At 38.8% G+C, this 14993-nt stretch overlaps 1 protein-coding gene across 2 annotated transcripts in view; it reads right to left on the reverse strand.

Annotated features, from left to right (window-relative positions):
* The window catches only part of BABAM2 (BRISC and BRCA1 A complex member 2), a 162650-nt gene that overhangs the window by 63161 nt on the left and 84496 nt on the right, over window positions 1-14993 (reverse strand). For both annotated transcript variants that reach the window (XM_041477311.1, XM_041477312.1), the window contains exon 7: window positions 12848-12957. In XM_041477311.1, coding sequence (XP_041333245.1) covers window positions 12848-12957 — 110 coding nt within the window. The remainder of the gene's footprint in view (window positions 1-12847; window positions 12958-14993) is intronic.

Here is a 14993-nt window from a genome sequence, read left to right on the forward strand (position 1 = left end):
AGGATCATTCACTGCTAATGACTAGTGTTCTATTTCAGGGCATTTATTTACTTTTTAAAAAATTCTGCTGTAGTATATGAAATTATGAAAGGAAAATACAAATTAGCATCTGTGTATTGAAAAGGCAACTTGAAGGTTTCAGTACACAGAGCCAAAAAAAATAAAGTAAAAGAGATTTCCCAGTATTATGTGCCTTGGTGGCATAACACCACCCATAATACTGACCCAAATTCTTCAATATTTGATCCCATGCACTGCTCTAATTTAAGTCATGCACCAGCTAGTCCAAAAGGACTGTGCATTTGTGATACTTGTCAGAATGCAGAAAACTTATGCCCTTGCTCCTCATGCTATCCCTTCACTGTGACAGCAGTGAGAGAAGAACTCAATTTAACTTTCTATCAGCTCATCATGACCTCTGGCCAGAACAAATCCTAGAGAGCAATACGTCCTTGAGAACTCACCCATCCCTGCTGCTGGAGCAGCATGATGAGACTAACCAAAAAAGCCTTTGCTTCCACACTGCAGTACATGGCATACTGCTAATGACATTGTGCAATACTGCTACGATCAACTGCACAGCTTCAGTCCCAAGGGACATTTCTGTTCCACGGACTGGGACTACTGAGACCTTGGGAGTCTCAGACTGGGATTTCAGAAGAGGTCCTTCCCTAAGGAGGGTGGCAGAGCAGCAGACTGGTTCCTCAGGAGGCCTGTAGGATCTCCACTGGAAGGTGCTCAAGACATGGACAGACGCTGCAACACAAAACCTGAGCTAGTGCTGGTGGCAGTCCCATGCCAAGCAGGAAGCTGGCCTAGATGATTCAGAGTTCCTTTGCAACAAAGAGCTCTGTAAGTCTGGTGTGAGAACTACCACTTATTTGCTGCAAAATAATTTTCTACAAAACCACTCCAGCTATCCTGGGTTAAGGCACTTGATGTATTTTATGAATTGATGTTACCTCCAAAATTTTAATGCAATACTATGAAAAGACAGTAAAGAAATTCATAGTAGTGAGAAATACCATCTTTTTAATGCTGAGACATGTAGTCTAAATAGAATACTGTCACAGAGGGGAAGAAAGGTTTTTTCAATTATATGTAGATAAATACAATATAATGAAATGTTTTTGCTTTCACTGTTGCATAAGAATCCTGAAGGCTTCCCTCCTTTTATAAATGGAAACAATTAATTCTGAAGAGAATAATGTTAAAAAAATGTAAAACAGAGCTAAAAAAACTAATGTTAAAATGCTTTAAAATTAAGAACAACAAAGGCACTGGAATTGTAGACAACACTAAATTATTGTTCTGGACATGCACTGATTCTCTGTATCTATTACAGAGAATCTATTACACTATTAAAAGGGCTGTTAGGTTTTTATAGATCAAATTTTTGTTACCTAAACTTTCAACAAGACTTGTTTTGTCAGGATGTCCATTCATCATTCAACTTTCCTTGCAGTTTCTATGTGAACTGCAGGAAAAACTGCTACCTGGCATGCAAAAACCAGAGCCTCATGTCTCGAAAACAAAACGAATTTTTTAGAGACGTGTGCAGTGCTGAAAACAAACAGCCAAAAGAGAAATCAGAAAATAGAGATGAAATGTAAAGAAATAAAACCCCAATGGAAGGCAGTATGTGAAACCTAAGTAATAGGTAAATTAACAAAAACAAGAGTACCGATTTAAAACAACAGGATTTGAGGAGGTAGAAAGCAAGTTACGCATTCATTACAGGCACAAAACAAACACAATGTTTGAGCCATGGAACAAATTAGGAGAATCACTACATAATTACACATACATGTCATCTAACCATCTTCCCTTTACAGAGCAAAAGAAAAAAAAAAAATTTGGGAAGCCGACCAAAGACATGACCTGAAGGAACTACCTCTACCGAATGTCCCAGAAAGCCCTGCCTGCGTGGAGAGGTCTAGGGAAGAGCAATGGGCACACACAGCTTCCCAGGACAGACAGAGGTTGCACAACTGTTTGGGTCAATATCAAAGGCAACGTCGAAGAAAGGAAAAGGAAAGGAAAGCAAGCAACTGAAGAGCAGAACTGCTTCGCACGCAGTACTTAACATATGGAATAAACAGTACTGAGGCAACACAAGGGAACAATTAGTCTGAATGGTTTTGTAAATATCTTGGACAAATACCAGAAGAGAAGAATACTGAGGAAGACACTGCCTAATTCAGGGGAGGGAAGGGGCCTCGATGGCTTTTCTGGCCTCCCTCTGTCCTTACGTGCCCTGTATTTATATTTGAACACTTGCATTACCCAGCATATAGGCTATTTAAGGTCAGGAAAGCATTGCAGTAGCGCAGCTGCCTCCAGCAAGTAGTGCTTGACATCACTAAACCACACAGAAGAGCACAGCCCTTTCATTGGCTTCAACAGCAAATATCTGCAAGCAGAATTGTTTCGCTCTATTTGTACAGGTTTTTCCACTGCACTGTGGTGTCTGCAACTTCAGTACTAACAGAGTTTTGTCCACTGAAATTGTTAAACAGATGAAGTTTCTTCTCCATGTATTTTTAGTGGCCCCTGACCAGAAACCAGCTCAAAGAATTTAGTTTTAAAACCCAACTAAAAAGAATCTACACTTTCATCATCTTAATTTTCAGTCCTTGCCAAATTTAACTTGTCTTCTTCCATGGGTTGTTTGACATGTACTGCATGCACATACTAAATATCACATACAAGATCTCTCATTTAAATTCTGTAATATTCTTTGTAGACACACAAGTATGTTTTTCCAAACTATACATAAAAAGAGTCCTATTTATTAACACAATGGCCATATGATTTGTTGCCTGTAGTCTGCACTTTCATTAAACATAGATGAAGTTTAGTATTGTTAGAGGATGCCTGTGCCAGGTTCAAAATTCGACAAATCCCTGTGATTTTTTAAAGGGAACTCTTCAGAGTAAAGTTCCTAGGAAAGAAGTTCACAATATTCTTGAAGGGGAATCTGTTACCTAGGAAAAGACTATTCAATTAACAAGACTCACTCTTGACAATGTATTTTATACATTTTCTCCAGGTAGGTCCAGTCACAATCAGCTAAGCAGCTTGTAGTAGTTAAGTAGCAGGACAGACTGTGACTGTCTCATATGCCTTAAATAAAATAAGCAATACAATGAACCACATTCTTAACAATAATTAGGGAAAAGGAAACCCCCAGAAATTCTGTTGTCACATTTTAAAAATCAGCCATAATTTTTTTTGGGAAAATGGCATCTTCCTACAACGGACAGTTAAGGAGGTATTAATGTTCCTTTCAAGAAGGCATCAAGTTTAAAATGCCACTGATTATTTGCAGGAAAGATGGGAGGCAGAAAGCAAAGGAAATTGAGAGGTGATACCCCGTAGTACTGTGGGGTCAAGAAGTGTATGGGGAAAAGGTAAGTTGGCAGGGAAACCAGCCCTTCTGGTAACGTCAAAGAGTGCACTACAATCTTTTATCACACAAACAGTGGGGCCAAGACCCCTCCCCTTATATTCTCTCTCCTGCCTATCAGATTCCCCACACTTCTCAATTTCTCTGCCATACTTCTCAATTCATGCTCCCTGTACTGCCACATTCCCTCCTGGAACATCAGTAACATGCATGTGGTTCCTAACAGGAACTACCAGCTGTCCCCAATGGGGGGGATGGGGGACAGAGGGAGAAGACAACAGAGACAATCAAACTGAGGTTTTTCACATACAACTAGGTCTGTGCTCACACTTGTCACAGGTTGTATCTGCAAATCCTTACTTTTCTCTTTCCAGTGATCAGAGATTTGTACCAATTGAATATGGCCATTTGGAAGCAAGCACTAAACAGTAGCTGAAGTTTTGTTAATTGTTTAAAATAATAAAATATAAAAAGTCTGAAGACAGAACACTAATATGCGGAACTCAATCAGAATGAAGTTCTCTGAAAACAAATGGTTTAATCACCATACTCAGAAAGCAAATCCCATATCCCAAATATGCAAAAATCAATTTCAAGAAAGCATACTTTGTTAAGACACCACGTTCTGTAGTGGTGGGTTTGCATTTACATCAAGAACTGGGAAAAATACCCACGCAGCAACAAAAGTGGGTTCAAAGTGTACTCCAGGAAATCTGAGTTTTTATAACTGTTGAATAAATGTGCCTTTCCATACCCACTGCATTTTTCTGCCAAGATTCTAATTATCTCATTTAACTACTGCTTGACAGTTTTGGTAATTATTACCCAGTTAGAATGAATACAGTAGAACAACTAAATCTCAGCTCTGATCTGAAAGAAAAACCTTCTATGACCTGCTCATGCCACTTTCCATCCTTTGCCAGCAGACATGGTGAACCAAGGAGGTCCCAGCTGACTGGAAATCAGCAAATGTAATGACTATGTATAAGAAGGATCAGAAGCAGGATCTGGGCAACTACAGGCCTGTTAGGCCTTGTGCTGGGGAAGGTCATGGAGCAGATTGTCTTGAGTGTCACCACATGGCATGTGCAGGACCATCAGGGGATCAGGCACAACCAGCACAGGTTTATGAAAGGCGGTCCCGTTTGATCAACTTGGTTTCCTTCTGTGACAGGGTGACCCATTAAGTGGATGAGGAAAAGGCTGCAGATGTTGTCACTGACAAGCCTTTGACATCACTTCCTACCAAATTCTCCTGGAGGTGCTAGCAGCCCATGGCTTGGACAGGTGCACTCTTCACTGGGTAAAAACTGGCCAGATGGCTGGGCCCAGAGAATGGTGGTGAATGGAGTTAATCCAGCTGGCCACTAGTGGGGTTCCCCAGGGCTCAGAATTGGGGCCAGTCCAGTTTAAAATCTTTACTGATGATCTGGATGAGGGGATCAAGTGCCCCTTTTTGAAGTTTCAGATGACACCAAGTTGGGTGGGAGTGCTGATCTGCTGTAGGGCAGGAAGGGTCTGCAGGGGGATCTGGCCAGATCGAAGGGCTGGCCAGTATGAGTTTCAAGAAGGAGGGACAATAAGTGCTGGGTCCTGCACTTGGGTCACAACAGCCTCTTGCAACACTAGAGACTTGGGGAACTGTATCTGAAAAGCTGTCCAGTGGAAAAGGACCTGGGGGTGCTGGTCAATAGCAGCTGAACATGACACTGTGTGTGTCCAGATGGTGAAGAAGGACAATGACATCCTGGTCTATATCAGAAATAGCATGGCCAGCAGGACCAGGGCAGTGATTGTCCCTCTGTACTCAGCACTGGTGGGGCCACACCTCGAGTGCTGTGGCCAGTTTTGGGTCACTCACTACAAGAAGAACATTGAGGTGTTGGAGCGAGTCTGGAGAAGAGCAATGGAGCTGGTGAAGGGTTTGGAGCACAAGTCCTGTGAGGAGAAGCTGAGGGAGCTGAATTGGTTTAACTTAGAAGGAGGCTCAGGAGAGACCTTATCTTACTCTCCAACTACCTGAAAGCAGGATGTAGCCAGGTGGGACTCAGACTCTTCTTGCAAAGGACAGGTGGTAGGAGAAGAGGAAATGGCCTCAAGTTGCACCAGGGGAAGTTTAGATTGGATATTAGGGAAATTTTCTTCACCTAAAGGATTTCCAAACACTGGAACAGGCTGCCCAGAGAAGTGCAGTCACCACCCCTGGAGGTATTTAAAAGATGTGCAGATGTGGTACTTAGGGACATGGTGGACTTGGCAGTGTTGAGTTTACATCTGAACGCGATGATCTCAAAGAAATTTTTCAACCTAAATGATTCTATGATTAGATTTACTGATAAATTGGTTTAACTTAGAAGGAGGCTCAGGAGAGACCTTATCTTACTCTCCAACTACCTGAAAGCAGGATGTAGCCAGGTGGGACTCAGACTCTTCTTGCAAAGGACAGGTGGTAGGAGAAGAGGAAATGGCCTCAAGTTGCACCAGGGGAAGTTTAGATTGGATATTAGGGAAATTTTCTTCACCTAAAGGATTTCCAAACACTGGAACAGGCTGCCCAGAGAAGTGCAGTCACCACCCCTGGAGGTATTTAAAAGATGTGCAGATGTGGTACTTAGGGACATGGTGGACTTGGCAGTGTTGAGTTTACATCTGAACGCGATGATCTCAAAGAAATTTTTCAACCTAAATGATTCTATGATTAGATTTACTGATAAATTACCAGAAGCCTCAAACTTGTCAGGCAATTTTAAAATTTGATGCTGTCAGTAACTTGGAAGCACTTTTCCTCTACAAGAGCAATTTAATTCCAAAGAGGCAGTCTTTGGAATTAAGTCTGTTTAACAACAGAGAAACTACTGCTTCAATTGCGATTTCCAACAATCTTTGTATCTAACTGTTGGGTTTTTTTTAAAAGCAGAATTTAATACCAGGATGTTATTAATGAAAGGAAAAATAAATTCACCCCAGAAAAACTCCAAATTCCCCTACATATGAATTTTACCTGAACCCGATTTTTCCATTGCATTTTGAAAAAACACCTAGTCAGTAATTGTTTAGGTTAACATTTAACCCAGTTACCAGACCCTATTACTGCCATACCAAATGCCACACAATAAAAAGATGACTCCTGCAACAAATTTATTTTGTCAGCCTAATTAATGTCACAGAAAACATTTCAAGGAGTTCAAACTGTCCATACCATTGGTCCAGAGTTCTTTAGGACCTTTTGTTCCTGAAATGAACTTCAGTATCAAAATAAACACATCTAAAAAAGTAATTTAAAAATAGCCCCTATTGCAGATAGAGAGGAAGATTTCAAAAATACTAAGTACTGACCTAGCTAGTAATGAAGATGACAGCAACCTTCAATACTGTTGCCAGGATTAGTTTTGACTAATTAAAAGTGCTTTTGACAATCTCACTGTACAAAAATACAAGTCTAAACATATGGGCAACAGTAAAGAATCAAGAACACCTTCATGAATAATGTCTGATGTCCCCCCAAAAATTATTGTGTTCCCTTTTTCCTTCATTGTCACTCTTTGCAGGTGGATAAACATGCCTAGAGACAGTGATATCACAATAAAAGCCTGAGAAAGACATTTTAGTTGAGAACAGATTTATAACAACACTTAGAAATTCTTGTGTTGAAACATGGATTATTACAATGAAAGGTGGCATACTCATAGCACATGACAACTAACATGATACAGAATAGGATGTTTAATTAGGGTAGCCTGAAATAAATTACATGTGCACAAGTGAAAAAGGGTAACAAATTAATGGAGAGATTCAATCTAAAACAATCAAATGGGTTTAAAATTTGTGAAATTTCTGTAGACCATTCTACCCTAGTCAGAAGTATGCAGAGGGAGTTGAAGAGGGTTGTGTTGAATCACATTTTTATTTTCTTTTGTGATCTTTTACTAAGGAATTTTTGTATGTGTATTTCAACCACATAAGAAAATACTTTAAGTGATAAAGTGCCTGATATATAATGTAAAAATACTCCCTCCACCATCACATTACAGAGCCTTAAACATACAGGCTGACACTCAGAGCTTGAGAAAACCTCCAGAAGACACAAACTCTTCCTAATACTCAGCTTTAAGATTTGCTCTGAGACGTGAGGCAATACTGAGCTCTGGATTCCCACAAAAGATACGTCAGACCAAAAACTGTCCCATATCTCCTATATAGGGAAACTGGTACCTCATTACCTAGCAACAAAATTGGTCCCACTGAACTGCCTCAAGTATTTCATACCTCGACAAATAGGTCTAATTGCTTAGTCTCTTAACTGACTTAAAGATCTCGCTAACTGAGCCATTTAAAGACAGCATTAACATATCCAGCATTAAAGCACCATTTAGATGATGGACACATAATCTTAGCTCTCCTACAACTATTTTCACTAATTGCTCTACAGCAGCTTCAGAGGGAAGAAAAAAAAAAAAGAACAATCAGTACAGTTGAACACCTGGAATAGAAGTACAAGTCAATCTGCTTTGACTGCCAGTCCCAGTCTGTCCTGATCTCTTCTGAAGCTGTCAACATGCCATCAAAAGTTGGTAGCAGCAAAACAGATTATTTTTTGGACACAAGAAGAGTACAAAGCAGAGCTAGGTTGGCAATCAGGTTATGGTACTGGCTATAGTTTCTGAAGCCTTGGCTGACGCGGGCATGGCACACACAGCAGGCAGGTAAATAAGTCTGATGCACTGGCCAGGCACTGACCAAACAAAGCCTAATGGAACAGGAAGCTCTGCAAAGCAACTACAATTCCTCCTGCTTCCCATGTCTGCAAAGATGTTCTGGGATTTGAAGAAGTCATAGACTGCCATGGATGACTACTAACAATTCTACTGAAATCATCAATTCACAAGAATAATCCGATTTTAGTATGCCAAACTGAAAATCTTCTGACTTCTAGAAAGCAGACATATAAAAAGGCCTAAGCACAACCATTCATTTAGTGACTGTGTATGCATAATCTGTCTGAAACAGCAGGCTTCTACTGGAGGCAGCACGGCATGCCAACTTCAAAGGTGAAGCCCTTCACAGCTCCCCTGTGTCTCAAACACAGCAAGAGGTGGTACTTGGCAGTAAATGGGTAATATTCTATGCTTTTCCAACTCCCAGCAGAAAGCACAGGTAACAGACAGGGAACACCTCAAAGCAAACACACGTTTCATTTTCTCTTCAATTTTTTCTTCCATCAGTGAAAAACATATAGGAACATTCAAAGCCAAAGAGTTCAGATCAGGTCCTTGTTAATCTCCCCTGCCTGTATGGGAAGGTTAAACGCAGTCACTGAACTCTGCATACCACCCTCAGTCACGAAGAACCCTCTGGCACAGCTCCCAGACCAGTAAAAAACGACCATTTCAGCCCCCAAAGCATGGAGCCTGATCCATTTAAGCAAAACAACTTCTACTGACAGCTGGTTTTCTTAGCATATTCACGTCTGTGTATTTATCAGAGAAAAGCCCTCCAGGACAACAGTGTTTATTGCAGGATTATTTCTGTGAACACAGGGAACACAGCATTCACTGAGCAACAGTGTTTCTACCCTAATATAGTTTTTTCTTAAAATGTGAACCAAGATGAACCCATTTTTATGTTCTTTAGCATGGATGACTCACCAAAAAAAAAAAAAAATTACATACATCAAATGTTTTCTCTTAAGAAAAAAGCCCAAAACCTTCTGATCCACATTCATGTAGTATGCTGACACAAACTTTTAAGCATTAATTTAGAAATCAGCTGTTCAATCCTGCACTGATTCGTTGGATTTAGAATCTAATGACTTTTAATAAATGAGAAACAAAGATATGATGGGCAGCTTTATTACAAATTTCCATCCCACAAGCGTATCTAGTACACTTTCACTAGAAAAGCAATTTTGAACAAGATGCTTTCTACCAACAGGTTTAGAACCACTATGAATAACTCATGGAAACGAATCAGAGACATAAAGAGTAAATATCTCAGCAGGTCCTTATCATGTCCTAGAGCATGGCTGTGCCTACCTAGCTCAGCTCTATGACCCTTTTGCCAAAGCACAGCAGCTCACAGCAGAGGAAGGAGAGCATCCTGAGACAAGTTGCCCACCATGAGGTGGGAGGAAGGGAAGGATGAGCTGGGGACACACTCATGGATGCTGACAAGCATCAATCTCTCAAGTTGTGTGGTCAGTCTGTGTGGTTTCTCAGTTTACCACTTCCTACAGAAGTGTGCAGAAACTGTTTTCTATGATACTACAGTAATGATGGTAGTTTTAAAAAAAACGAATGCATCTCATAAAAATCCCATGTTTCATTTTATCTTGCTCTAATTTTGAAATAATTGAAAGTAACTGTTATTGGCATCTATTATGCAATAAAAAGTCAGAAGAATTATTAAAACTATAGAATGCAAGCTTTTTAAGTGACTGATTTCAAATGAAGGAAACATTAAAAGTTGCTGTTAATGTGTTAATGTGTTTTGAACAAATAGTATCAAAATGAACTTTTCAAATTAGCATGCTTTAATGAAAAAATTAAACCAGGTATTGTTATGAATAGCTATTTATGAGATTTTTATAAATTAATTCAAGTAATTTCCATCCCTAAATGTGGGTTTGGTTGGTTCATTGTAAGAGCTGCACTTGACAATCTTGCAGCCAGACATCACACCATACAAGTCAATAAAGCACCAGGATTGACTTGAATGATCCACAACTCTTCTCTACTGCATTTCTACCTGCTGTTTTAATATGTGAACCTTTTCAAGCCAACCAGTGTACTAACGTCTTCACCACAAACTTAAAAGGTGGACATTTGCCTGATTTTGGAAATCTCTCTTAGAGAGTATATGACAAAGTGCAGTCAAAGTTCTAGTATTATTATACCTACTATCAATTTAAAAAATAGAGCAAATGTGTTTTACAAAAACCCTTCAAAGCAAAAAACCTATATTCACATTTCTAGGACTCAAATTTGCTGACAAGATCTGTGGGTATGTATCATTTTTAGAAAGGTCATTGCGGGAATGTGTGTTTATATGGCAGAGCACAAGAGCAATGAGACCTCCTGGGAAAGCAGGAGATAACTCGCTTTACACAAACAGGCCCTTTTCCTCTTATTGCTCTACAAACCTGAAATGTTATTTCATATGTCAGGAAAATGCTATTCCTGTTTGCTCATTCTTCCTAATGTGAACACATTTTAGTGTTAGCAAAATAACTGTGGGAATTTGGTATTTTTCACGTTTTCTTGAATTCTTGGGAATGTTATGTTGGGAATTATCAACTATTACTTGGGACACCTCAAAATCTGCTGCACATTAAAAAAACACTGGTAATTTGCTTACATGGCTTTTGTAGATCCAATTACTGTGAGCAGCAGGAAAGACCTTTATAAGCAGAACACAATTCAAATGTACCATGCCATGGCCTCAAGTCATTAAACTAATCTGGAGGGCTTCTTGAGGCTTTTTATACTTTTGGCAAAAAGTATGAAGAAGTACACATTGTTGCTTCAGTTCCCAAACACTGGGAAGTTAAATATCTAGACTGTCAGCCCCTGCTAAACACAAAGATTGGTTTTGGGAAAGAACAAGAGAGAAATGCATGTTTGCTATTAAAGCACAATTTACAAACAGTGGAAACAGATCCATACATTTTTTCATGGCAAATAAGAAGTAGCTAGTAGCATAAAGGGAGGTGCAACAGCTCACAAGAAACTTCAGTAATTATCATTATCAGTACCTAGATACTGTGATGGAAATGTTACAAATGCAGAAAGACAGATTGACTTAGATAAGTATCTCAACCTCAACACACAGATAATGTGACAAGGTGTGGCACAGAACTCCAGGGTTTACTGGCATGATTTGAACATGACTGCATCAGCTGTAAATGACAAAAGCCATAAACACACCAGAATGTCAGATACATACCAATACCACTCAAGTATCTTTCTGCTGTACCGCTGTACATCACACATCTAAAATCAGATGCTCTTTAGGGCACTGAGAGAAAATGCAATACTTTTAGGAAGACAAAGACTTCCTTTGTGTTGCTATTCTGCTAGGTATCAAGAGGTTAACATCTTTCTAAAGATACTGCTGAAAGTGGAAAAATATGCAATGCATTCATTAGCTGGTGGATGATTTAGACAGATATACCTGGGTGGCCTGAAACATACTTAACCATCAACATGTGACTACAGCTGGAAATACAATGGAAACTAATGGTAGCCCATTTGCTTTTAAAAGTTCAGAAAAAGAATCCTTTGGAACATAGAAGCATAATTACATATTTGACTACAATTATTCCCTCAACTGATGCTGAAAAAAGGAATGACTTGATGAAAAATATGAAAAGGTGAAAGCTACTAAATACATTATCTGTGTGTTTGCACATGCATACGTAACCTACATTTTCTTAAAGTATCTCAGAAGTCTTATATCTTTATCTAAGTCAAATTCTGGTTTTTATTTTCTAAACTACATCCAAGAGTTTATCCAGATCAATACTCTGTTTATCAAAATGTCAAGATACTATGTTTCTTCACTCACACAAACTTTATCCCCAGGTTATTATAAAAATGTGGTAGTCAGTATCTCACATCTTTCCTCTACACAGAAGAGTCATCACCAGTTCATAGGAAAGTCAACTGTCCTATTAGCAAAAAAATAACACATCACTAAAACAATGTTTTTTATACCAGTTTGAATGTGGTATACCTGTAAAGTCTAACATAGTTATTTTTTAAGCATTACAAGACTGACATACCAAAGACAAGGAAAAGCATTAAAACACTTTCAATTACAGAAAAGGAAGAAAAGAAATTTAATGAAAACAGATAGATTTTTAGTCTCCAGTCCTCCATTTTAGGAGTAAAAAAACACTTCTCAGCAAATTTGCCAACTGGTAAACAGATCAGTAAGGTTCAATGCTCTTAAAATTAAATATTCAGACATTCTCCTGAAAAAAGTAATTTACTAAAGCTGCCAATTCCAAAAGCATAGCTAACCAAGCCCTTTAGCTTCTACAACAGTAACGTATTGAAATGTATTATGTTTATATAGACAACTTACCTTCTTCGCACCACCCCCCCCCAAAAAAAAATTAAAGATTCCCTCCCACAAAAGCTATCACCATGTTGTACCATAGAAGGAATTCAAAATATACTGCCACAAGAAAGGACAAACATGGTTTTCAGAGATTGTGATGCTACAAGAATTTCACATACAAACAAAACTAGCTGAGAGAAGATCTATCATTTCTCCACCACACACACACACACACACACTCAAAGCAACCACTATAACTTTAAGCAATTTAAAGCAATAGTATGTTATCATCTAGTATGTTATCACACATATCAGGAAAAGATTGAAAAGTGCTGAGATGAAGTAGAATAAACATTCCAGAAAAAACCTCTCACTCACTGTTCAATACGTGGGGAGAGGTACAGCTTAGGAAAAACCTGAGTAGCTTCTGCATCCTCAAAACTAACGGAGAGGAGTGCAACATCTTCTCCAGGGTCTTCATTCACATCCTGTACATAGAAAAGCAATATAAATTGGTAAATAACAAACTGAATATTTAAAAGCTTACAGATAAGAACTCGTAAGTCAAATATGCATTTATTTAGGAGATGCTTAATAAGGAATCTAAACTGTAACCATTTCAAACCAGGTTGCAAATTTATTCTTTCTTACTATATTGGCATTTTAAATAAATATTTTGATCTGCTTAATTTTCTTTAATGTAGCAAAATAAAATTACTGAGTTATGAAGTATACAGTACTCTAGTTCTTCAATTCAGTGAACTATAAACTTCAGCAAAGATACAGATTTCATTTTTAGGAATTCTTGGCTTGACATCAGATGCAAATGCCAAAGGAATTTTTAAAATGTTGTAATATCACTGAGTTATGACCACAAATTCTGTATTTGTTATTTTTTAAAGTAGTTTATGGTTCAAACTTTCTAGTGTATTGTATTCAACTCCTGTTGTGGATGAAAAACATTTTTGCAATTAGAAATTTATATCTAGTAGTCACTGCCCCCCAGTTTCCTGCAATTATACCTATGCATTATTTTCAGCAAAGACTGCAGACTCCATGAAAGTACTGTAGAAGGAAAAAGGCATGCTAAATACAAGTTAATCCTAATGCATTCACAGTTGAGGTTTTCTTTGTATCAGGACAATCAGTTACAGCTTTGGGATCATCTAGAACAAATTGTTTCTGGTTAGGACCTGACATCTCTCCAATTCATAAATCACATACAGCACCAACAAGTGTATTTCTGCCACACACAACTTCATTTAAGCTCTTGACCTCTAGTTAGAAAGTAATGAGTTAGCAGCACAGTCACCTTCACTGACTGCAAATAATATGGTGCCACTTTCTGCTCACAAACAAATCTTCCAACATGTTTGTTCGTATGTACATAGCAACTTGCCAAGATGCCTTTGTTCTTATCTGTTTTGGAAAAATAGGAGAGGAAACAAGATATGTACTCAAAGCAGGATCAACATGGTGCAGAGTGCCCTGGTATGCTCTGTCCTACAGGCAGCTGTGAGGAAGGAACAGGCAAACCACTTAAATATTCTTAGGAGGTCCTGCCCTCTGTGGGGAGAAAAAAAATTAAGTGACTGCTGAGTGGTTTCAGGAAGGCAATCTTGTGCCATTTGAAGGTCTGGCAGGAGCAGAGCTGTTAATGTCCAGAGAGACGAGCCATGTACCAGCTATTACGTGCAGAACACTACATGCCAAGAAACTTAGTGATAAGCTGCAGGGAAGAATGGGTCTTAAAAAAGCCTAATTGTCTTAGATGAAAAATGAGACAGAGCTGACAGTGTTTTCTTAAATTCTGCCTTGGTGTGCAGCTCACTTGTGACAGATGAAAGAAAACTGTACTCTTAGAGCTGCCTGTAAAATGGTCACAAGCACAATGTGGCTGGAAATCAGAGCACAGTTTTAACCCTAAGTCACAGGACAACACTCCATATGAGTGGTGAACACAAACAATAGCTGTTGTCCTGCTGTGATCAGTTTATGGATCGCATTATGGGATGTGACTGCCTGTAACAGCAATGGATAGGATCTCGTGACCCAAAATGTTCCCTTAAGTATTATGTTTTTAAGTGGTACTATCATCTGAACTAGAGAAAACAGAACAGATTACAAAACCTTTATCAACAAGACAAATAACAACAGAATATACCCAAGAGTACAATCTACCCTGACCTTTTCCCCAGTATTTAATGTATTTCCATCACTAAGGAAAAAAATTAAATAAGGAACAGCTTTCAATCCTGAAGCTGACTATAGCATTAACTGGCTTTTCCCCATTAATTTGCTAATTGTCAATCAAACGAAAAGAACTATTAAGAGAGATTGAACAGCAATGCTTTTAATGCTAATAACAATTAAAAAGATTTTATTTTAATGGGCATTCTTCAAGAGATGACAGGTACATAAAATGGTTAGGTTGATGAGAAGCTCAGTGTAACCCTGTGACGTGCACTTGCAGCTCAGAAAGCCAGCTGTATCCTGGGCCAGATCTAAAGCAGCGTTGCCAGTG

This window comes from Pyrgilauda ruficollis, unplaced genomic scaffold (assembly GCF_017590135.1).
Source record: "Pyrgilauda ruficollis isolate IOZ18807 unplaced genomic scaffold, ASM1759013v1 scaffold4, whole genome shotgun sequence".
In the NCBI taxonomy this organism is placed as follows: Eukaryota; Metazoa; Chordata; class Aves; order Passeriformes; family Passeridae; genus Pyrgilauda; species Pyrgilauda ruficollis.